The 25,000-nt window shown below is 37.6% G+C and overlaps 1 protein-coding gene across 1 annotated transcript in view; it reads left to right on the top strand.

The window, feature by feature from the left end:
• Nucleotides 1-25,000, top strand: part of rspo1 (R-spondin 1) — a 41,809-nt gene that overhangs the window by 14,012 nt on the left and 2,797 nt on the right. The window contains exons 2-4 of the mRNA XM_061946277.2: nucleotides 1,815-2,009; nucleotides 6,050-6,193; nucleotides 8,247-8,456. Coding sequence (XP_061802261.2) covers nucleotides 1,815-2,009; nucleotides 6,050-6,193; nucleotides 8,247-8,456 — 549 coding nt within the window. The remainder of the gene's footprint in view (nucleotides 1-1,814; nucleotides 2,010-6,049; nucleotides 6,194-8,246; nucleotides 8,457-25,000) is intronic.

Below are 25,000 nucleotides of genomic sequence, written 5' to 3'. Positions count from 1 at the left end.
CTTCCTAAAGCCCTAACTAACTTTCTTGTGTTCCCTCTCACTTCTCGGTAGTTTGTTAAACTTTAAACAAAGTCTTAATTGTTAGCTTTCGGGTTGCCTGGCTAACTTCCTGGTAGCTTGGTTAACTTCCTAAAGCCCTAACTAACTTTCTTGTGTTCCCTCTCACTTCCCGGGAGTCTGTTAAACTTTAAACAAAGTCTTAATTGTTAGCTTTCGGGTTGCCAGGCTAACTTCATGGTAGCTTGGCTAACTTCCTAAAGCCCTAACTAACTTTCTTGTGTTCCCTCTCACTTCCCGGGAGTCTGTTAAACTTTAAACAAAGTCTTAATTGTTAGCTTTCGGGTTGCCAGGCTAACTTCATGGTAGCTTGGCTAACTTCCTAAAGCCCTAACTACCTTTCTTGTGTTCCCTCTCACTTCTCAGTAGTCTGTTAAACTTTAAACAAAGTCTTAATTGTTAGCTTTCGGGTTGCCTGGCTAACTTCCTGGTAGCTTGGCTAACTTCCTAAAGCCCTAACTAACTTTCTTGTGTTCCGTCTCACTTCTCGGTAGTCTGTTAAACTTTAAACAAAGTCTTAATTGTTAGCTTTCGAGTTGCCTGGCTAACTTCCTGGTAACCTGGCTAAATCGCTGGTACCTGGCTAACTTCCTAAAGCCCTTACTAACTTTCTTGTGTTCCCTCTCACTTCTCGGTAGTCTGTTAAACTTTAAACAAAGTCTTAATTGTTAGCTTTCGGGTTGCCTGGCTAACTTACTGATACCCTGGCTAACTTCCTGGTACCCTGGCTAACTTACTGGTACCCTGGCTAACTTCCTAAAGCCCTAACTAACTTTCTTGTGTTCCCTCTCACTTCTCGGTAGTCTGTTAAACTTTAAACAAAGTCTTAATTGTTAGCTTTCGGGTTGCCTGGCTAACTTCCTGGTACCCTGGCTAAATCGCTGGTACCCTGGCTAACTTCCTGGTAGCTTGGCTAACTTCCGAAAGCTTTAACTAACATTCTTGTGTTCCATCTGACTTCTTGGTAGTCTGTTTAACTTCAAACAAAGTCTTAATTGTTAACTTTCGGGTTGCCTGGCTAACTTTCTGGTACCCTGGATAACTTCCTGGTACCCTGGCTAACTTCCTAAAGCCCTAACTAACTTGCTTGTGTTCCGTCTCACTTCTCGGTAGTCTGTTAAACTTGAAACAAAGTCTTAAGTGTTAGCTTTCGGGTTGCCTGGCTAACTTACTGATACCCTGGCTAACTTCCTGGTACCTTGGCTAACTTACTGGTACCCTGGCTAACTTCCTGGTATGCTGGCTAACTTCTTAAAGCCCTAACTAACTTTCTTGTGTTCCGTCTCACTTCTCGGTAGTCTGTTTAACTTCAAACAAAGTCTTAATTGTTAACTTTCGGGTTGCCTGGTTAACTTCCTTGTATTCTGGCTAACTTCCTTGTATTTTTGGCTGACTTCCGTGTGTTTTGGCTAACTTCCTGATATTCTGATTAACTTCCTTGTACATTTGCACATTCGGCTACGCAGCATCAACACAGAGGTTGCCTACAGCCACAGTTGTTGCCACAAAAACCCTGTGAACTACTAGATGGAGAATATATGATGTGCGGTTTAAAAAAGATGCCTTAGCTACGGCCCTGTTGAGTGGCAAAGACACCCCTGAGCTGATCTGTGTGTTTTTACAGCCCAGTCTCCGGGAATGCCAGTAAAATACTAACGTGAATAAATCCACTCGTAAAAGTAGTATCTTTCTGGAAACAATTTATCTCCCTTGATGTGATGTTGTTCAAAAAAACTCATTTGTGTGTTCCTCCACAGATAGCGGCGAGGGGCTGCCGTCTTGCTCCAAAGGCTGCGAGCGTTGCTCCGCGGTCAACGGCTGCCTGAAGTGTCGGCCCAAGCTCTTCATCTACTTTCAGCGCAACAACATCAGCGAAGTGGCCATTTGCCTGGCCTCCTGCCCCATGGGATACTTTGGCATGAGGAACCCGGGAGGCAACAACAGATGTTACCGTGAGGTTTTACTTTACTGCGTGTTGACAGGACTTAAGTCCATCCAATTGATGTATTCATCAAGTGTCATTTTGTTGTTGTAAAAAAACTTTACTATGAAGGCGGCATTCCCGTACTTAGTAGCAGAGTAGATCCTGCATCATCAGACTGCAGTCTGGTTCTGCTTATGTCTGGGCAAGCAGCAGAGGACTGGAACAACACTCTGACCCAAAACGCACTTAAGTTGGAGTTGGAAATAGTCTCGTGTCTTTCTCCTCCACCAGTGTGCCGAGGCACAATTAGTGTTGGCTGTACTGTTAATTTTTATCGTACTTATTTATGTCATAATATTACAAAACCCAAAAGCAGTGAAGTTGCACTGCAAAAAGTCAGTGTTCAAAAACAAGAAGAAAAAAAATACAAAAATGAGGGGTATTTTATTTGAACTAAGCAAAATTATCTGCCAATAGAACAAGAAAATTTGGCTTGTCAAGACTTTCCAAAACAAGTCAAATTAGCTTACCTCAATGAACCCAAAAATACCTTAAAATAAGTATATTCTCACTAATAACAAGTGAATTTTTCTCGGTAGAAAAAAAAGAGACCTTTTTGCTCAATATGTTGAAAAACATTCTTAAATGAAGTAAATGCTAGTGCCATTATCTTGACATAATGATATGCGCTCGGCATTACATTTCTTGAAACCAGCAAACTTATACTAAAAACTAATTTATTGTATTTAATGGAAAGGCAACAAGGCAAGCGCTTGTTACTCTCGGGGTCTCCTAGCCGCTCAGGCAAATCATATGGTGTAAAAATGCATTTTTCCATGGATAACATGACATCATCGCGACAAGTGCGTGCTCTTTCAGTCAATTAGTGCGCGAGAAATATATATATATATATATATATATATATATATATATATATATATATATATATACAGCCCAGCCAAAAATGTTTTAATTGTAATTTTGAAGAATTTATCTGAATGTGCAAGAACTATTTCTGTTCAAAATTGTTTGAAATGTCACATGTTAAAATGTTTAAATATTATCTGTCAGTTTACTGTACTGTGCCAACTGTACTACTATATGAGTACCTATTTTCTATTGTTTCATTGAAAATAAAACAGCAAAGTCCATTTGGCTGTCATCTGTTTTAATTATGAGACACAATTGTGTCAAAGTCATGATTTTCTTTTTCATGCTTGAAGTAAGAAATTATTACTTTAAAAAAAGTAGTTTTATACTTGTGAGTGTTGATGACACAGCTTTGCAACACTTGATATTCTAGTTTCAAGCATGTTTTACTCAATATAGGTCATCAAATCTCAGCAACAAGCTGTAATATCTTACTGAGATCATTTAGGACCAAAACACTTAAAACAAGTAAAACACTCTAACATAAAATCTGCTTAGTGAGAAGAATGATCTTATCAGACAGAAAACAAGTAAATATCACCCTTATTTGAGATATTTAATCTTACTTACATTTCAGTTTTTGCAGTGTGTACTGTTAATTTTTATCGTACTTTTTTATGTCATAATAGTACAAAACCTAAAAGCAGTGAAGTTGGCACATTATGTAAATGGTAAATAAAAACAGAATACAATGATTTGCAAATCCTTTTCAACTTATATTCAATTGAATAGACTGCAAAGACAAGATATTTAATGTTCGAACTGGTAAACTTAACTTTTTGGGCAAATAATCATTAACTTAGAATTTAATGGCAGCAACACATTGCAAAAAAGGGGCATTTTTACCACTGTGTTACATGTCCTTTCCTTTTAACAACATTCAGTAAACGTTTGGGAACTGAGGAGACACATTTTTGAAGCTTTTCAGGTGGAATTCTTTCCCGTCATGCTTGATGTACAGCTTAAGTTGTTCAACAGTCCGGGGGTCTCCGTTGTGGTATTTTACGCTTCATAATGCGCCACACATTTTCAGTGGGAAACAGGTTTGGACTACAGGCAGGCCCGTCTAGTACCCGCACTCTTTTACTATGAAGCCACACTGTTGTAACGCGTGCAGAATGTGGCTTGGCACTGTCTTGCTGAAATAAGCAGGGGCGTCCATGATAACGTTGCTTGGATGGCAACATGTGTTGCTCCAAAAACTGTATGTACCTTTCAGCATTAATGGTGCCTTCACAGATGTGTAAGTTACCCATGTCTTGGGCATTAATACACCCCCATACCATCATAAATACTGACTTTTGATCTTTGCGCCTATAACAAGCCGAATGGTTCTTTTCCTCTTTGTTCCGGAGAACACAACGTCCACAGTTTCCAAAAACAATTTGAAATGTGGACTCGTCAGACCACAGAACATATATATGTGTATACATGTATATGTGTGTAAAAAATGTGTATGTGTGTATATATATATATGTCTATATACATATGTGTATCTAAATATATGTGTGTATGTATATATATATATGTGTGTGTGTGTATCTACTTGTGTATACGTGTATGTATATATGTATGCGTGTATATATCTGTATATATATATATATGTGTGTGTGTGTGTGTATATGTGTGTGTATGTATATATATAATGATTATATATGTACATACATATATATACACACATACATATATACACACGTGTGTGTATATATGTACATATACATATATATGTATATGTACATATATATATATATATATATATATATATATATATATACATATATATATATATATATATATATATATATATATATATATATATATATATATATATATATATATATATATATACATACATATATATATGTATGTATATATATATCCATCCATCCATTTTCTACCGCTTATTCCCTTCGGGGTCGCGGGGGGCGCTGGAGCCTATCTCAGCTACAATCGGGCGGAAGGCGGTGTACACCCTGGACAAGTCGCCACCTCATCGCAGGGCCAACACAGATAGACAGACAACATTCACACTCACATTCACACACTAGGGCCAATTTAGTGTTGCCAATCAACCTATCCCCGGGATTGAACCCAAGACTACTCAGGACCTTCGTATTGTGAGGCAGACGCACTAACCCCTTTATCACCGTGCTGCCCTATGTATATGTATATATATATATGTGTATATATATATATATATATAATATATATAAATATATGTATATAATATATATAAATATATGTATTAAATATATATACAGATTATTTCAACTCAATGTGGCCCCCGTTAAACATTGTGGGGACCCCTCATCTAAAAAGTCCCTTCATCCACTGGCCAGGTGTTTATCATCAACATCACACATATTGTTCGTCTGTAAAAACTAATTACATGGAATTTGAAAACTATGACTCCAAACAAAGGCAGATTATTTCTCACATTTTATGTCTCTATTGTGTTTATTTAAAGTCATATTTCTTGGGGAATCGGAGCCGACGCCGAGGGTCGACTTTCACATGGGAATGAGCTTAGAATCTAAATTCAAACAAATGTTTTTTTAGGAAAGGCTCAGTGTTTAGATCCTCTGTCATTCTGGCAAGGAACCACACGCAGCTGATGCAGTGGAAGGTCTGCGTACACAAAACCACGGCAAGAAAAAACTGCCAACTGGCACGGAGAAGACAATCGATTCCCAGCTTTCGCTGCCGTTTTCCTGGAAAACAACAATACGTTCTCATATCGGCACCATAACACGGATGTGTTCCCCCCACACTCAAGGGATGTTTTAAATTACACTAAAGTCAACAAGTTGTTGACGTGTTCTGAGGAGACTCATTGAAATGTTGCTCGCTAACTACCAAGAAAAGTGCACTTGTTATTAGTGAGAATATACTTATTTTAAGGTATTTTTGGGTTCATTGAGGTTAGCTAATTTGACTTGTTTTGGAAAGTCTTGACAAGCCGAATTTTCTTGTTCTATTGACAGATAATTTTGCTTAGTTCAAATAAAATAGCCCTAATTTTAGTTTGTTTTTTTTCTTGTTTTTTGAACACTGACTTTTGTGTACATTTGCATCCTGTGAGTCATAAAATGATGAGCGACATCACGTGGTCCACTTTCTCCTCTTCCTGTCTTCCAGAATGTAAGCTGGACAACTGCGCCGCCTGTTTCAGCCACAATTTTTGCACAAAATGCAAGGAGGGCTTGTACTCCAACAGCGGCCGCTGCTACGTCAGCTGCCCGGCTGGCCAGCGCACCGCCAACGACACCATGGAGTGTGTGGGTGAGTGACCTATGACCTTTTACCCTAATCATCAAACTGTTACACAAGATGCATCCACACTACACTGCAAAATGTCAGAGTTCAAAAACAAGAAAAATATACAAAAATTAGTGGTATTTTATTTGAACTAAGCAAAATTATCTGCCAGTAGAACAAGAAAATTCGGCTTGTCAAGACTTTCCAAAACAAGTAAAATTAGCTAACCTCAATGAACCCTAAAATACCTTAAGATAAGTATATTCTCACTAATAACAAGTGCAATTTTCTTGATAGAAAAAGAAAATGAGACCTTTTTACTCAATATGTTGAAAAATAAATGAAGTAAATGCTAGTGCCATTATCTTGACATAATGATATGCGCTCGGCATTACATTTCTTGAAACCAGCAAACTTATACTAAAAACTAATTTATTGTTCTTAATGGAAAGGCAACAAGGCAAGCGCTTGTTACTCTCGGGGTCTCCTAGCCGCTCAGGCAAATCATATTGTCTAAAAATGCATTTTTCCATGGATAACATGACATCATCGCGCCAAGTGCGTGCTCTTTCAGTCAATTAGTGCGCATATATACAGCCCGGCCCCCGGCCAAAATGTTTTTAATTGTAATTATGAGGAATTTATCTGAATGTGCATGAACTATTTCTGTTCAAAATTGTTTGAAATGTTAAATGTTTAAATATTAACTGTCAGTTTACTGTACTGTGCCAACTGTACTACTATAAGAGTACCTATTTTCTATTGTTTCATTGAAAATAAAACAGCTGTCATCTGTTTCAATTATGAGACACAATTGTGTCAAAGTCCTGATTTTTTTTTTCATGCTTGAAATAAGAAATTACTACTTTAAAAAAGTATTTTTATAATTGTGAGTGTTGATGACACAGCTTTGCAACAGTTGATATTCTAGTTTCAAACATGTTTTACTCAATATAGGTTATAACATCTCAGCAACAAGCTGTAATATCTTACTGAGATAATTTAGGACCAAAACACTTAAAACAAGTAAAACACTCTAACATAAAATCTGCTTAGTGAGAATAATTATCTTATCAGACAGAAAATAAGCAAATATCACCCTTATTTGAGATATTTAATCTTACTTAAATTTCAGTTTTTGCAGTGTAGTATGTGTCTTTGAATAAACATATCTCTTTACGGATAGATAAATGGTAGCAACTTTTGTCGTGTTTGTGTGTCTTTTGCATTTCCTGCTTCTGCCAACTGTTCCTGTCCATTCTCTACTGTGTGTGGCAGTTGCCAAGGAAACAGTAGACTATGCCAATGTATTCCTTTCGATTGGGCTTAGAGGCACAGACGGGTGCGTCTTGTGAATTCTGCCTAGCAACAAGCGCTGTGGTCATGGAAAAGAAAGTATTTGCTAGACGGGCTGAATTTGAAAAAGCCGTGTTTATTTTCCGTAATACATTTCTTACACTTATTGTCATTATCAAGACTAGGACTGAGGCTTGGTTTGTTCTCCCATGGTGCAAATGAACATTTGGACCAGACATGGCGTGAAGGTGAAGACATTATTTATTTTACACTAACAAAGGAACAAAAAGCGCGCTCAAGGCGGAAGTACAAACTTGACTAACGAAACAAAAAGACTTGCACGTGGGCAAAAAACTATGTACATGAACAAAAGTCGCTAATTGTGGCATGAATTTAAAAAAAAACTTACTTGACATGGCATGAAGTGCGCAGAGGTAAACAGAGTGAGAAGCAGAAAGTCAGGGGTATGATGTCGCCAGACAGACAGCCTGGCAACTGGAAGCTTAAATAATAGTGACATGATTAAAGACAGGTGCGTGAGTCGTGAGGGCAGGTGAAAACTAATAGGTTGCTATGGTGACAAACAAGAGTGCACAATGACTCCAAACGTGGAACAGGTGAAACTAATGGGTAACTATGGAAACAAGACGAGGGAATGAAAAGCCAGAAACTAAAGAGTCAAACAACTAAACAATACAAAATATGACATGACTAAAACAAAACATGATTATATAGACATGACAGTCATTTGCCTTTAAAATGATGTGTTATTTCTACGCAGAGTGCGAACTGGCCGAGTGGAGCCAGTGGGGATCGTGCACCAAGAAGAACAAAACATGTGGCTTTAAAAAAGGGACGCAGTCTCGCGTTCGGCTACCAGTGCAGCACCCCCGCAAGTCCGTGACCCCCTCGACAGGGGGTCTTTCTCAGAGGTGTGCAGCGCAGACTGAGAGGAGAAGATGCACGGTGGCCAAGATACCCTGTGTGAGAGGTAAACACACATTACATTACAACACAAAATATCCAATTGTACTTCTTTAGTGATGCGGAGTGACAGGCAGAACAATTACATGCGTTTCCACTCGCTGGCAGACGGTGCCTAATTAACCCAACAGGCACATGACATTAATACAACATTGATTTTACATCCTTTAAAACTGGCTTTGAAAGAACGTTGCAAAATAGTTGTATTTGTAAATTGAGACAACATTTACGTAAACGTTGTCAAAAAGCATGTTGCTTCAACGTTGCATTTGTGTTGTAGAGTATTGGTTGGAAAAATTACCAAATTTCAATGGTCAAACCAACTGCAGAACCCAACATTGATTAAACGTCATCAAAAAACATGTTGTTTCAATGTTGTATTTGTGTGGTAGAATATTAGTTGGAAAAATGACCAAATTTCAATGGTCAAATCACTGTCACAGCCTGACATTGAATGAACGCTGTCAATAAGCATGTTGTTCCAACGTTGCATTTGTGTTGTAGAATATTGTTTGGAAAAATTACAAAATTTCAATGGTCACACGAACCTCAGAACCCAACTTTGATTAAACGCTGTCAAAAAACATGTTGTTTTAACGTTGAATTTGTGTTTTGGAATATTGGTTGGAAAAATGACCAAATTTCAATGGTCAAATCACTGTCACAGCCTGACATTGAATAGACGTTGTCAAAAAGCATGTTGCTTCAACGTTGTATTTGTGTTGTAGAATATTGGTTGGAAAAATTACAAAATGTCAATGGTCACACCAACCTCAGAACCCAACTTTGATTAAACGTTGTCAAAAAACATGTTGTTTCAACGTTGTATTTGTGTTTTAGTAGAATATTGGTTGGAAAAATGACCAAATTTCAATGGTCAAATCACTGTCACACCCTGACATTGAATGGACGTTGTCAATAAGCATGTTGTTTCAACGTTGTATTTGTGTGGTAGAATATTGGTTGGAAAAATTACCAAATTTCAATGGTCAAACCAACCTCAGAACCCAACTTTGATTAAACGTTGTCAAAAAACATCTTGTTTCAACGTTGTATTTGTGTGGTAGAATATTGGTTGGAAAAATGACCAAATTTCAATGGTCAAATCACTGTCACAGCCTGACATTGAACGAACGTTGTCAAAAAGCATGTTGTTTCAACGTTGTATTTGTGTGGTAGAATATTGGTTGGAAAAATTACCAAATTTCAATGGTCAAACCAACCTCAGAACCCAACTTTGATTAAACGTTGTCAAAAAACATCTTGTTTCAACGTTGTATTTGTGTGGTAGAATATTGGTTGGAAAAATGACCAAATTTCAATGGTCAAATCACTGTCACAGCCTGACATTGAACGAATGGTGTCAATAAGCATGTTGTTCCAACGTTGTATTTGTGTTGTAGAATATTGGTTGGAAAAATTACAAAATTTCAATGGTCAAACCAACCTCAGAACCCAACTTTGATTAAACGTCATCAAAAAACATGTTGTTTCAACGTTGAATTTGTGTTTTAGAATATTGGTTGGAAATATGACCAAATTTCAATGGACAAATCATTGTCACAGCCTGACATTTAATAGATGTTGTCAAAAAGCATGTTGTTTCAACGTTGTATTTGTGTGGTAGAATATTTTTGTTAGAAAAATTACAAAATTTCAATGGTCAAACCAACCTCAGAACCCAACTTTGATTAAACGTCATCAAAAAACATGTTGTTTCAACGTTACATTTTTTTTTTTAGAATATTGGTGGGAAAAATGACCAAATTTCAATGGACAAATCACTGTCACAACCTGACATTGAATAGACGTTGTCAAAAAGCATGTTGTTCCAACGTTGCATTTGTGTTGTAGAATATTGGTTAGAAATATTACAAAATTTCAATGGTCAAACCAACCTCAGAACCCAACTTTGATTAAACGTAATCAAAGAACATGTTGTTTCAACGTTGTATTTGTGTTTTAGAATATTGGTTGGAAAAATGACCAAATTTCAATGGTCAAATCACTGTCACAGCCTGACATTGAATAGACGTTGTCAAAAAGCACGTTGTTCCAACGTTGCATTTGTGTTGTAGAATATTGGTTAGAAAAATTACAAAATTTCGATGGTCAAACCAACCTCAGAACCCAACTTTGATTAAACGTAATCAAAAAACATGTTGTTTCAACGTTGTATTTGTGTTTCAGAATATTAGTTGGAAAAATGACCACATTTCAATGGTCAAATGATTGATTGATTGAAACTTTGATTATTAGATTGCACAGTACAGTACATATTCCATACATTTGACCACTAAATGGTAACACCCGAATACGTTTTTCAAATTGTTTAAGTCGGGGTCCACGTTAATCAATTCATGGTAATTCAACGTCAGAACGCTGACATTGATTAAACGTCATCAAAAACCATTTTGTTTCAACGTTGTATTTGTGTCATAGAATATTGGCTGGAAAAATGACCACATTTCAATGGTCAAATCACTGTCACAGCCTGACATTGAATAAACGTTGTCAAAGAGCATGTTGTTATGTTTATTCAATGTCAGGCTGTGACAGTGATTTCACCATTGAAATGTGGTCATTTTTCCAAACAATATTCTACAACACAAATGCAACGTTGGTACAACATGCTTTTTGACAACGTTTATGTACATTTGTTGTAGAATATTGGTTAGAAAAATGACCAAATTTCAATGGTCAAATCACTGTCACACTCTGACATTGAATGAACGTTGTCAATAAGCATGTTGTTTCAATGTTGTATTTGTGTTGTAGAATATTGGTTGGAAAAATGACCAACTTTCAATGGTCAAACTAACGTCAGAACCCAACATTGATTAAACGTCGTCAAAAAGCATGTTGTTTCAACGTTGTATTTGTGTTGTAGAATATTGGTTGGAACAATGACCAAATTTCAATGGTCAAATCACTGTCAAAGCTTGACATTGAATGAACGTTGTCAAAAGGCATGTTGTTTCAACGTTGTTTTTGTGTTGTAGAATATTGGTTGGAAAAATGACCAAATTTCAATGGTCAAACTAACGTCAGACCCAAACATTGATTAAACGTCGTAAAAAAGCATGTTGTTTCAACGTTGTATTTGTGTTGTAGAAAATTGGTTGGAAAAATTACCAAATTTCAATGGTCAAACTAACATCAGACCCAAACATTAATTAAACGTCGTCAAAAAGCATGTTGTTTCAGCGTTGTATTTGTGTTTAAGAATATTTGTCGGAAAAATGACCAAATTTCAATGGTCAAATCAACGTCAGAACCTGCCATTGAATAGACGTTGTCAAAAAGCATGTTGTTCCAATGTTGCATTTGTGTTGTAGAATATTGGTTAGAAAAATTACAAAATTTCGATGGTCAAACCAACCTCAGAATCCAACTTTGATTAAACGTAATCAAAAAACATGTGGTTTCAACGTTGTATTTGTGTTTCAGAATATTGGTTGGAAAAATGACCACATTTCAATGGTCAAATGGTTGATTGATTGAAACTTTGATTAGTAGATTGCACAGTATAGTACATATTCCATACAATTGACCACTAAATGGTAACACCCGAATACGTTTTTCAACTTGTTTAAGTCGGGGTCCACGTTTATCAATTCATGGTAATTCAACGTCAGAACGCTGACATTGATTAAACGTCATCAAAAACCATTTTGTTCCAACGTTGTATTTGTGTTATAGAATATTGGTTGGAAAAATGACCAAATTTCAATGGTCAAATCACTGTCACAGCCTGACATTGAATAAACGTCAAAAAGCATGTTGTTTCAACGTTGTGTTTGTGTGGTAGAATATTTTTGTTAGAAAAATTACAAAATTTCAATGGTCAAACCAACCTCAGAACCCAACTTTGATTAAACGTTGTCAAAAAACATCTTGTTTCAACGTTGTATTTGTGTGGTAGAATATTGGTTGGAAAAATGACCAAATTTCAATGGTCAAATCACTGTCACAGCCTGACATTGAACGAATGTTGTCAATAAGCATGTTGTTCCAACGTTGTATTTGTGTTGTAGAATATTGGTTGGAAAAATTACAAAATTTCAATGGTCAAACCAACCTCAGAACCCAACTTTGATTAAACGTCATCAAAAAACATGTTGTTTCAACGTTGAATTTGTGTTTTAGAATATTGGTTGGAAAAATGACCAAATTTCAATGGACAAATCATTGTCACAACCTGACATTTAATAGATGTTGTCAAAAAGCATGTTGTTTCAACGTTGTATTTGTGTGGTAGAATATTTTTGTTAAAAAAATTACAAAATTTCAATGGTCAAACCAACCTCAGAACCCAACTTTGATTAAACGTCATCAAAAAACATGTTGTTTCAACGTTACATTTTTTTTTTAGAATATTGGTGGGAAAAATGACCAAATTTCAATGGACAAATCAGTGTCACAACCTGACATTGAATAGACATTGTCAAAAAGCATGTTGTTCCAACGTTGCATTTGTGTTGTAGAATATTGGTTAGAAATATTACAAAATTTCAATGGTCAAACCAACCTCAGAACCCAACTTTGATTAAACGTAATCAAAGAACATGTTGTTTCAACGTTGTATTTGTGTTTTAGAATATTGGTTGGAAAAATGACCAAATTTCAATGGTCAAATCACTGTCACAGCCTGACATTGAACGAATGTTGTCAATAAGCATGTTGTTCCAACGTTGTATTTGTGTGGTAGAATATTTTTGTTAGAAAAATTACAAAATTTCAATGGTCAAACCAACCTCAGAACCCTAACTTTGATTAAACGTAATCATAAAACATGTTGTTTCAACATTGAATTTGTGTTTTAGAATATTGGTTGGAAAAATGACCAAATTTCAATGGACAAATCACTGTCACAACCTGACATTGAATAGACGTTGTCAATAAGCATGTTGTTCCAACGTTGCATTTGCGTTGTAGAATATTGGTTAGAAAAATTACAAAATTTCAATGGTCAAACCAACCTCAGAACCCAACTTTGATTAAACGTAATCAAAAAACATGTTGTTTCAACGTTGTATTCGTGTTTCAGAATATTGGTTGGAAAAATGACCACATTTCAATGGTCAAATGGTTGATTGATTGAAACTTTGATTAGTAGATTGTACAGTACATATTCCATACAATTGACCACTAAATGGTAACACCCGAATACGTTTTTCAACTTGTTTAAGTCGGTCCACGTTTATCAATTCATGGTAATTCAACGTCAGAACGCTGACATTGATTAAACGTCATCAAAAACCATTTTGTTCCAACGTTGTATTTGTGTTATATAATATTGGTTGGAAAAATGACCACATTTCAATGGTCAAATCACTGTCACAGCCTGACATTGAATAAACGTTGTCAAAAAGCATGTTGTTATGTTTATTCAATGTCAGGCTGTGACACTGATTTCACCATTGAAATGTGGTCATTTTTCCAACCAATATTCTACAACACAAATGCAACGTTGGTACAACATGCTTTTTGACAACGTTTACGTAAATGTGTTGTAGAATATTGGTTAGAAAAATGACCAAATTTCAATGGTCAAATCACTGTCACACTCTGACATTGAATGAACGTTGTCAATAAGCATGTTGTTTCAATGTTGTATTTGTGTTGTAGAATATTGGTTGGAAAAATGACCAACTTTCAATGGTCAAACTAACGTCAGAACCCAACATTGATTAAACGTTGTCAAAAAGCATGTTGTTTCAACATTGTATTTGTGTTGTAGAATATTGGTTGGAACAATGACCAAATTTCAATGGTCAAATCACTGTCAAAGCTTGACATTGAATGAACGTTGTCAAAAGGCATGTTGTTTCAACGTTGTTTTTGTGTTGTAGAATATTGGTTGGAAAAATTACCAAATTTCAATGGTCAAACTAACGTCAGACCCAAACATTGATTAAACGTCGTAAAAAAGCATGTTGTTTCAACGTTGTATTTGTGTTGTAGAAAATTGGTTGGAAAAATTACCAAATTTCAATGGTCAAACTAACATCAGACCCAAACATTAATTAAACGTCGTCAAAAAGCATGTTGTTTCAGCGTTGTATTTGTGTTTAAGAATATTTGTTGGAAAAATGACCAAATTTCAATGGTCAAATCAACGTCAGAACCTGCCATTGAATAGACGTTGTCAAAAAGCATGTTGTTCCAATGTTGCATTTGTGTTGTAGAATATTGGTTAGAAAAATTACAAAATTTTGATGGTCAAACCAACCTCAGAATCCAACTTTGATTAAACGTAATCAAAAAACATGTGGTTTCAACGTTGTATTTGTGTTTCAGAATATTGGTTGGAAAAATGACCACATTTCAATGGTCAAATGGTTGATTGATTGAAACTTTGATTAGTAGATTGCACAGTATAGTACATATTCCATACAATTGACCACTAAATGGTAACACCCGAATACGTTTTTCAACTTGTTTAAGTCGGGGTCCACGTTTATCAATTCATGGTAATTCAACGTCAGAACGCTGACATTGATTAAACGTCATCAAAAACCATTTTGTTCCAACGTTGTATTTGTGTTATAGAATATTGGTTGGAAAAATGACCAAATTTCAATGGTCAAATCACTCTCACAGCCTGACATTGAATAAACGTCAAAAAGCATGTTGTTTCAACGTTGTATTTGTGTGGTAGAATATTTTTGTTAGAAAAATTACAAAATTTCAATGGTCAAACCAACCTCAGAACCCAACTTTGATTAAACGTTGTCAAAAAACATGTTGTTTCAACGTTGTATTTGTGTGGTAGAATATTGGTTGGAAAAATGACCAAATTTCAATGGTCAAATCACTGTCACAGCCTGACATTGAACGAATGTTGTCAATAAGCATGTTGTTCCAACGTTGTATTTGTGTTGTAGAATATTGGTTGGAAAAATTACAAAATTTCAATGGTCAAACCAACTTCAGAACCCAACTTTGATTAAACGTCATCAAAAAACATGTTTCAACGTTGAATTTGTGTTTTAGAATATTGGTTGGAAAAATGACCAAATTTCAATGGACAAATCATTGTCACAGCCTGACATTTAATAGATGTTGTCAAAAAGCATGTTGTTTCAACGTTGTATTTGTGTGGTAGAATATTTTTGTTAAAGAAATTACAAAATTTCAATGGTCAAACCAACCTCAGAACCCAACTTTGATTAAACGTCATCAAAAAACATGTTGTTTCAACGTTACATTTTTTTTTTAGAATATTGGTGGGAAAAATGACCAAATTTCAATGGACAAATCAGTGTCACAACCTGACATTGAATAGACGTTGTCAAAAAGCATGTTGTTCCAACGTTGCATTTGTGTTGTAGAATATTGGTTGGAAATATTACAAAATTTCAATGGTCAAACCAACCTCAGAACCCAACTTTGATTAAACGTAATCAAAGAACATGTTGTTTCAACGTTGTATTTGTGTTTTAGAATATTGGTTGGAAAAATGACCAAATTTCAATGGTCAAATCACTGTCACAGCCTGACATTGAACGAATGTTGTCAATAAGCATGTTGTTCCAACGTTGTATTTGTGTGGTAGAATATTTTTGTTAGAAAAATTACAAAATTTCAATGGTCAAACCAACCTCAGAACCCTAACTTTGATTAAACGTAATCATAAAACATGTTGTTTCAACATTGAATTTGTGTTTTAGAATATTGGTTGGAAAAATGACCAAATTTCAATGGACAAATCACTGTCACAACCTGACATTGAATAGACGTTGTCAATAAGCATGTTGTTCCAACGTTGCATTTGCGTTGTAGAATATTGGTTAGAAAAATTACAAAATTTCAATGGTCAAACCAACCTCAGAACCCAACTTTGATTAAACGTAATCAAAAAACATGTTGTTTCAACGTTGTATTTGTGTTTCAGAATATTGGTTGGAAAAATGACCACATTTCAATGGTCAAATGGTTGATTGATTGAAACTTTGATTAGTAGATTGTACAGTACATATTCCATACAATTGACCACTAAATGGTAACACCCGAATACGTTTTTCAACTTGTTTAAGTCGGGGTCCACGTTTATCAATTCATGGTAATTCAACGTCAGAACGCTGACATTGATTAAACGTCATCAAAAACCATTTTGTTCCAACGTTGTATTTGTGTTATAGAATATTGGTTGGAAAAATGACCAAATTTCAATGGTCAAATCACTGTCACAGCCTGACATTGAATAAACGTCAAAAAGCATGTTGTTATGTTTATTCAATGTCAGGCTGTGACAATGATTTCACCATTGAAATGTGGTCATTTTTCCAACCAATATTCTACAACACAAATGCAACGTTGGTACAACATGCTTTTTGACAACGTTTACGTAAATTTGTTGTAGAATATTGGTGAGAAAAATGACCAAATTTCAATGGTCAAATCACTGTCACACCCTGACATTGAATGGACGTTGTCAATAAGCATGTTGTTTCAACGTTGTATTTGTGTGGCAGAATATTGGTTGGAAAAATGACCAAATTTCAATGGTCAAATCACTGTCACAGCCTGACATTGAATGGACGTTGTCAAAAAGCATGTTGTTCCAACGTTGTATTTGTGTTGTAAATATTGGTTGGAAAAATTACAAAATTTCAATGGTCAAACCAACCTCAGAACCCAACTTTGATTAAACATTGTCAAAAAACATGTTGTTTCAACGTTGTATTTGTGTGGTAGAATATTGGTTGGAAAAGTGACCAAATTTCAATGGTCAAATCACTGTCACAGCCTGACATTGAATAAACGTTGTCAATAAGCATGTTGTTCCAACGTTGCATTTGTGTTGTAGAATATTGGTTGGAAAAATTACAAAATGTCAATGGTCAAACCAACCTCAGAACCCAACTTTGATTAAACGTAATCAAAAAACATGTTGTTTCAACGTTGTATTTGTGTTTCAGGTCAAATCACTGTCAAAGCCTGACATTGAATGAACGTTGTCAAAAGGCATGTTGTTTCAATGTTGTTTTTGTGTTGTAAAATATTGGTTCGAAAAATGACCAAATTTCAATGGTCAAATAACGTCAGACCCAAACATTGATTAAAAGTCGTCAAAAAGCATGTTGTTTCAACGTTGTTTTTGTGTTGTAAAATATTGGTTGGAAAAATGACCAAATTTCAATGGTCAAACTAACGTCAGACCCAAACATTGATTAAACGTCGTCAAAAAGCATGTTGTTTCAACGTTGTATTTGTGTTGTAGAAAATTGGTTGGAAAAATGACCAAATTTCAGGTCAAATCAACATCAGGACATGACATTGATTAAACGTCTTTAAAAATCATATTTTTCCAACATTCATTTAGAGTTGATCAACATCAGGATCTAATTCAACAAGTTCTCAACATTGTTTCAATGACTTGTGCCTGCTGGGAACTCTGGATCCACCTGGTGCCACCCTCACAACATAAATAATGGCATGCTTGGTTTTTTTCCCAATGTCGGCTCAATAAAGGTAGCCAAACGCATGTTGTGAACTGTAAAACATTGTGTACAGTGAGTCGACACAACATTAAGTATACCTGCAGAGTCGAATGAGTTTTCAACAGGTGAGGAGTTTCTTGTATTTAGCTCTGTGAGAGGTGCAACATCCAAGAAACCCCTCTTGGTATGCTGGAGTGCAGTTGCAAGGCCAATAATAAACATGTTGTACCTAGAACGCCACACTGAAGTGAGCTTGAATTCCTGCTGCTGAGTCAGTGACCGGCCACGTTCTGATTAGGTTTGGTTTGGCCGAGCTCGCCAAGAGAATTTCGAGGCTTTTGACTTCTCTGCGTGTAAACAATAAACTTGGCAGATTTCGGCAAACAGATGAAGGACGTTAGGCTGGAAATGGACCTTTGTCACGAGGGACCGTCCAGTCCTCTGTCACCGGTTATCTTCTTGGCCTCATTCGCCACACAATCAGTCCAGAAGTTATTGGATGCTTATTTACTTTTGTTTTTTGGTTACCTGCGGAACTTTCCCGGATCATAAACTTATTGTTTTGCAATAGCCAATGAATGACGCTTTGGGAGATTTGTTTGACACAACACTTAATCTGGACATTCAACAGAGTGAGGCATAAACAGGCTTTAAAACTTTCATCTGAGCTATTTGGGGTCAAGAATCTAAGATTGTGCAAATGATAACAACGAGAACGATGTTGCAATTGTTCACATGCATGAAGAACAAGGGGGTTGCATAATTGGCAAGGCCAGCAGTGACATTTAGTGTTTCGGATGTACAGTGCCTCACTTTGAAGGTCACAGTTCGGTTCATTTTTGGGACAGTAAGGGAGGAAAATGCTAATTGTAAAACTGCATAGCTTTACTAAAGATCTAAATGAAACATTAAAAACTGCAAATTGATGGCAGGTTTTACCAGTAAATCCATCCATCCGTCTTTCTCCGCTTATCCAAGGTCGCCTAAGCAGAGAAGCCCAGTCTTCCCTCTCCCCAGCCACTTCGTCCAGCTCCTCCCAGGGGATCCCGAGGCGTTCCCAGGCCAGCCGGGAGACATAGTCTTCTCAACGTGTCCTGGGTCTTCTCCTTGGCCTCTTACCGGTTGGACGTGCCCTAAACACCTCCCTAGGGAGGCGTTCGGGTGGCATCCTGACCAGATGCCCGAACCACCTCATCTGGCTCCTCTCAATGTGGAGGAGCAGCGGCTTTACTCTGAGTTCCTCCCGGATGACAGAGCTTCTCACCCTATCTCTAAGGTAGAGATCCGCCACCCGGTGGAGGAAACTAATTTCGACCGCTTGTACCCGTGATCTTGTCCTTTCGATCATAACCCAAGCTCATGACCATAGGTGAGGATGGGAACGTAGATGGACCTGTAAATTGAGAGCTTTGCCTTCCAGCTCAGCTCCTTCTTCACCACAACTGATCGATACAGCGTCCTGTTGCGTTTGGACCAGTTGTTCATCCCAGGGAATTCAAGTCGCTGGTCGCTCCCAAGCTCTTTACGACACTTAAAGCTGAGTAGAAGAACCACCAGAGACAGAATAGGTATTTTGTAATATATTTGCAAAGCTTTGTAAACATACTGAGACCAGTCCCGCATAGAACATTAAATCGCGCCGCTAAGATGGTCTGCCCCCCTCCCATGAAAAACCCTCTCCTCTATCAAATCTCTCTCCCTCCCACCCTCGCAGTCTTGTCCCTCCAGCCCAAACACATGCCCATTGTCCTCCGCACCTGGACATAAGAATAGATAAGAGGAAGGAGTATCTCTCTTTCTTACATTCCACACTCAAGGTTAGCACACAGTATTTGCAGACAACCAAAAGACCACAATTGGAAGAAAAACACTAGCTGTTTTGTAATATGATTATGAAATAAAAGAAGTAACACTTAAATTCGGATATATGTAAATATCTGCCTCCGACAGTCCGCATTACTGAAGATGCCGCACCGTACCGCCTGTCGATCTCACGATCCACTCTTCCCTCACTCGTAAACAAGACTCCGAGGTACTTGGACTCCTCCACTTGGGGCAAGATCTCCTCCCCAACCAGTAAATTACCAGTAAATCCAAATTCAATATATGCTCAGCCATCTAGACTAAGTATTTTTTTGTTATGGGGTAAGGAGGGGGCCAGAGACAAGTACTCGATGCTGAGACATGGTATGGTATGGTATGGTATGGTCTTTATTGTCATTGCACAACAAAACTTAGTTTTCAGCACAAACCCGTTCAAGATTAGAAAAAACAAACAGTGTACAGGGTTACAGAACAGGAACGTTGACGGGTCGCCACAAGGTGCCCCGTAAAAGATGGGATAAAGGTAAACGCTGGGGGAGGATGAGTAAGAAAATACAATCTGGGCTCCTAAGGGGGCCCAGTCTGGAGTGGGGAAAAAATCTCCATAGCAAAGCACATATACATATTGCAACATACAACTCGAGATTTGAGACATCTTTCTAGTGAAATTACAATTCCGAGCTATGTTCTTCTTTGTAATCTCTGACTGTCTCATCCTAGTGTCTTTGGAGCCAATGTGTACAACTATGTACGCGTAGCTAGTGGTGCGATTAACCTGTCGTACGTGTTTACTCGGCCTGTTGCGAGTTACCTCCCTAAGACTAGCTTCAATGTCAGTTGCTCTGGCCCCGGGAATACACTTAATTATGTCTGGTTTACTAAGCTGTATGTTCCGGGTGATGGAGTCCCCTATGACTACAGTGTGGTGTCCGATAGACTGGGGTGTAGGACTAGCTAAAGGGCTAAAGCTATTATGCGTCTCAACCGGTTCACCGTGGCTTGTAGGCCGCTTAGGGCTCCTACAAGCTAGGCTAGTCAGCTCGCTACAGCCAACGCTAGCAAGCGTGTCCGCGGCATCTAAAGTTACGAAATGACTCTGCTCTAACTGGCGGATAGGGCCAACCTATCCATGAGAACGGTGCACAAAGAGCAGGGAGCCATACTCGCGTTGTTTCTTTCACCGACTCTAGTTCTTGCTGCCTTCCGAGGAGTAGCAGCAGCGTGAGGGACCAGACCCCTTCGGAGCGTAGTTGCTGTGGACCGTGTCTAGCTTAGCTTTGTTAGCTTAGCAGCTAGCTCGCTGAGTGAGAGGCTTTGAGACAGAGAGTGGGTGCTTTGTACGTTTGATAAGACGACTAAATATGTTTGAGAAGGAATAAAGAAAGCTGTAAAACAATTAGAAGCACACAGATAGAAAGATAGTACTTAGCTTTTTTGCGGCAGCTGACTGTTGCGGACGTGACGTCATTGAACAATTTTGGTCCCGGTGTTGATCCCTGGTGTACACCGCAAAATATATTTAGCGTGTGTTCGCCTCGCTTCGTATATTGCTCCCTGCTGTAGCTTCTTATGCAGATTTTTTAAATGCTTTTGTTAAGTCCATAAACACTGCAGCTGCACACTGTTTAATGCACAGGTGTCAAACTCAAGGCCTGGGGGCCAAATCTGGCCCACCTCGTTATTTTATGTGGCCCACGAAAGCCTGGAAATAATATGCGTTAATAAAATGCTTAATCTTTTCTTACTAAATATATTTGTTCTTTCCCTTTTGACATTAAAAATCATGCACTGCATGCAATTGCATATTTTTTAAAATTCAATATTATCAAAATCAAAATAATGTATTATCATGTATTGAGGTGGCGACTTGTCCAGGGTGTATCCCGAAGGGGATAAGCGGTAGAAAATGGATGGTTGGATATCATGTATTCCAAAAATATTCTTGTTAAATTAAAGATAAATACTGTACTTAAATATCTGCTTGACTTATGATGTCCAAACAAATTATCAATCAAATTCCGCCGACTGAATTTTTTTTTTACCTTAAAATCAACTTTGGTACTGTTTTTTTTCCATATACAGGAGGACACTTAAACATTAAAAAACAAACAAAAAAAACCATTATAACAAGATTTTACGGTAAAAAAACCCAAAAAAAACGGCAGCTCTGTTGCTTGAATTTTACTGCTAAAAACAGTGGTATGGTTTTTCCATTTATTCCATTTTTTTTATATGCTGTAAAAAAAACAAAAAAAACACTGCTTTTACTGTAAAATTCTGGTGACTGAACTGCCAGTTTTTTAAGTAAAATGTAATTTTTTTTGCAGCTTATATAAAAAAATATATTGTTAATGTATTATATATATTCATATATTACTCATTATTAAAAGACCTCAATGAAAACGATTTTGACACCCCTGGTTTAATGTTGAAATGTTGTTGCTGTATTCGTATTAGTTCTCTGTGAGTATTCCACTTTCCTGAATGAATTGCCCAATCTGTTGTTAAAATAGTTTTTCAATAACTTTAGAAAATTCCGGAAATAAGGAAACAGGTCTATAGTTTATAAACTGGTGTTTGTCTCCAGTTTTATAAATCGGTACAACTTTTTCATTTAGTTTGGGAATTTGTCTGTTTAAAATGATTCAACTCTTAGTAGATGGAAGTCGGCTGTTCAGTGGACGGCGCCGTTTTTTTTGAGAAATGAGAACGTTCACCGCGGAAAGAATTCAGAACAATTAGCAGTGAAATATTATAAACTATCTCATAAAAACTTCCAAGTGGGATGCGGGGTGTCTGCTGATGAGCAAACCAGTATGTCATCGTTCTTGCACGGTGATGGTGGAGCAGCTCTGAATTGATCCGTGGGAGTCAAGAGGGCAGGGCTTGTGTAACCATGTGTGATTTAGTGCCGCACCGCCTTTGGTGAGGTACCTCGAAGGAGTCTCACGCGAGAACAACCTCCTTGCATTTGTCAGGCGTAATTGTTTGGACTGGATGGAGAGGCGGTGCAATCAGGGCTGTCATAAATGGATGGAGAAGTAATGAACTCCAGCCCCCATTAGCATGGACCTACTACTGTTTTCTTCGTTTGAATGATGGCCAATGTCGTTTTTGGTGACAGTCGAGTCCCTTTTTCGTTGTTTCAAGTTTTTGCAAAGTCAATAAAAAAAAATGATTGCACAGCAGTAAACATAAGTTCCATGTTGTGGTCGACGACATGCTGAACACTGTCCAGCCCTTACACACGTGTGTGCTCCTTCAGCCAAGTTCATAACAAACATCCGTCAGTGGAGCTAACTGCTCCGCCTAGCATAAACAAAGCGGAATACTTATGAGTGCAGCCTGAGTAATAGACTTCTGTTCATTTCCAGTTTCCTCCCGGGGTCGTTATGTGGCGACCCTTGTCCGAGTGAAATGTGTGTTAATTGTTACAATTGTTCAATATTAAATACAAGTATTTATCAGTTGTCAGCACTGTAAATAACAATAATATTTTGGAAGATTGTGGTCCAGAATGGCAGCACGGTGGAAGAAGGGTTAGGGCGTCTGCCTCACAATACGAAGGTCCTGAGTAGTCCTGGGTTCAATCCCGGGCTCGGGATCTTTCTGTGTGGAGTTTGCATGTCCTCCCCGTGACTGCGTGGGTTCCCTCCGGGTACTCCGGCTTCCTCCCACCTCCAAAGACATGCACCTGGGGATAGGTTGATTGGCAACACTAAATTGGCCCTAGTGTGTGAATGTGAGTGTGAATGTTGTCTGTCTATCTGTGTTGGCCCTGAGATGAGGTGGCGACTTGTCCAGGGTGTACCCCGCCTTCCGCCCGATTGTAGCTGTGATAGGCTCCGGTTTGTATGTATATATATGCAAGAAGAAGTTATTAGGTGTAGGAAGATTCTGGGGAAGTTATGTGATAAACAGGAGGGAAATGTTAGAATAATTATGTATAAGTTATCACACAACTCTTATGCTTAAAAGCTGTTGCTATAGTTATTATAAATTGTGCTGAAGTTGTACTTTTCTATCTGTGCAAGGGGACAACTTGCAATCTTGGATTGCGAGTCGTCTCGTATCAGTGTTTGTGTCCAGACCCGGCCTGTTGACTACCAAGGGCGAACATCGAGTACCTTGACGCAGACAGAGCAGGGACAGGGCGATATCACGAGTGTCAGCACATTTCCATTTCTGAATTGTCATATATTGTGTCTAACTGGGGCTGCTGAAATTACCCCCCTTTCCTTCAGAAGCAGCCTCAGTGATATAACCAGGGACCTCCCGAATAAATAGTGGAGCACGTGGGCTGTGTCTTAGAGCGTAGGTTGGAACTGTAACTGAGTGTACAGCCCAATACATCTCTCCTCATGAGTAACATTTAACTCTGTCTCTGCCTGATTCATATATATATATATATATATATATATATATATATATATATATATATATATATATATATATATATATATATATATATATATATATATATATATATATATATATACAGTCATGGTCAAAAGTTTACATACACTTGTGAAGGACACACCTACTCAGTGGCCTAGTGGTTAGAGTGTCCGCCCTGAGATCGGTAGGTTGTGAGTTCAAGACTATAAAAATGAGAGCCATTACCTCCCTGCTTGACACTCAGCATCAAGGGTTGGAATTGGGGGTTAAATCACCCAAAAAATTATTCCTGGGCGTGGCCACCGATGCTGCTCACTGCTCCCCTCACCTCCCAGGGGGTGATCAAGGATGATGGGTCAAATGCAGAGAATAATTTCGCCACACCTAGTGTGTGTGTGACAATCATTGGTACTTTAACTTTAACTTATAATGTCGTGGCTGTCTTGAGTTTCCAATCATTTCTACAACTCTTATTTTTTTGTGATGTAGTGATTGGAGCACATACTTGTTGCTCACAAAAAACATTCATGAAGTTTGCTTCTTTTATGAATTTATTATGGGTCCACTGAAAATGTGAGCAAATGTGCTGGGTCAAAAGTATACATACAGCAATGTTGATATTTTCTTACATGTCCCTTGGCAAGTTTCACTGCAATAAGGCGCTTTTGGTAGCCATTCACAAGCTTCTGGTTACGTTTTTGACCACTCCTCTTGACAGAATTGGTGCAGTTCAGCTAAATGTGTTGGTTTTCTGACATGGACTTGTTTCTTCAGCATTGTCCACACGTTTAAGTCACGACTTTGGGAAGGCCATTCTAAAACCTTCATTCTAGCCTGATTTAGCCATTCCTTTACCACTTTTGACGTGTGTTTGGGGTCA

Source organism: Nerophis lumbriciformis, linkage group LG04, assembly GCF_033978685.3.
Source record: "Nerophis lumbriciformis linkage group LG04, RoL_Nlum_v2.1, whole genome shotgun sequence".
NCBI classification, from domain to species: domain Eukaryota; kingdom Metazoa; phylum Chordata; class Actinopteri; order Syngnathiformes; family Syngnathidae; genus Nerophis; species Nerophis lumbriciformis.
This window is presented reverse-complemented; position numbering and strand designations above follow the sequence as displayed.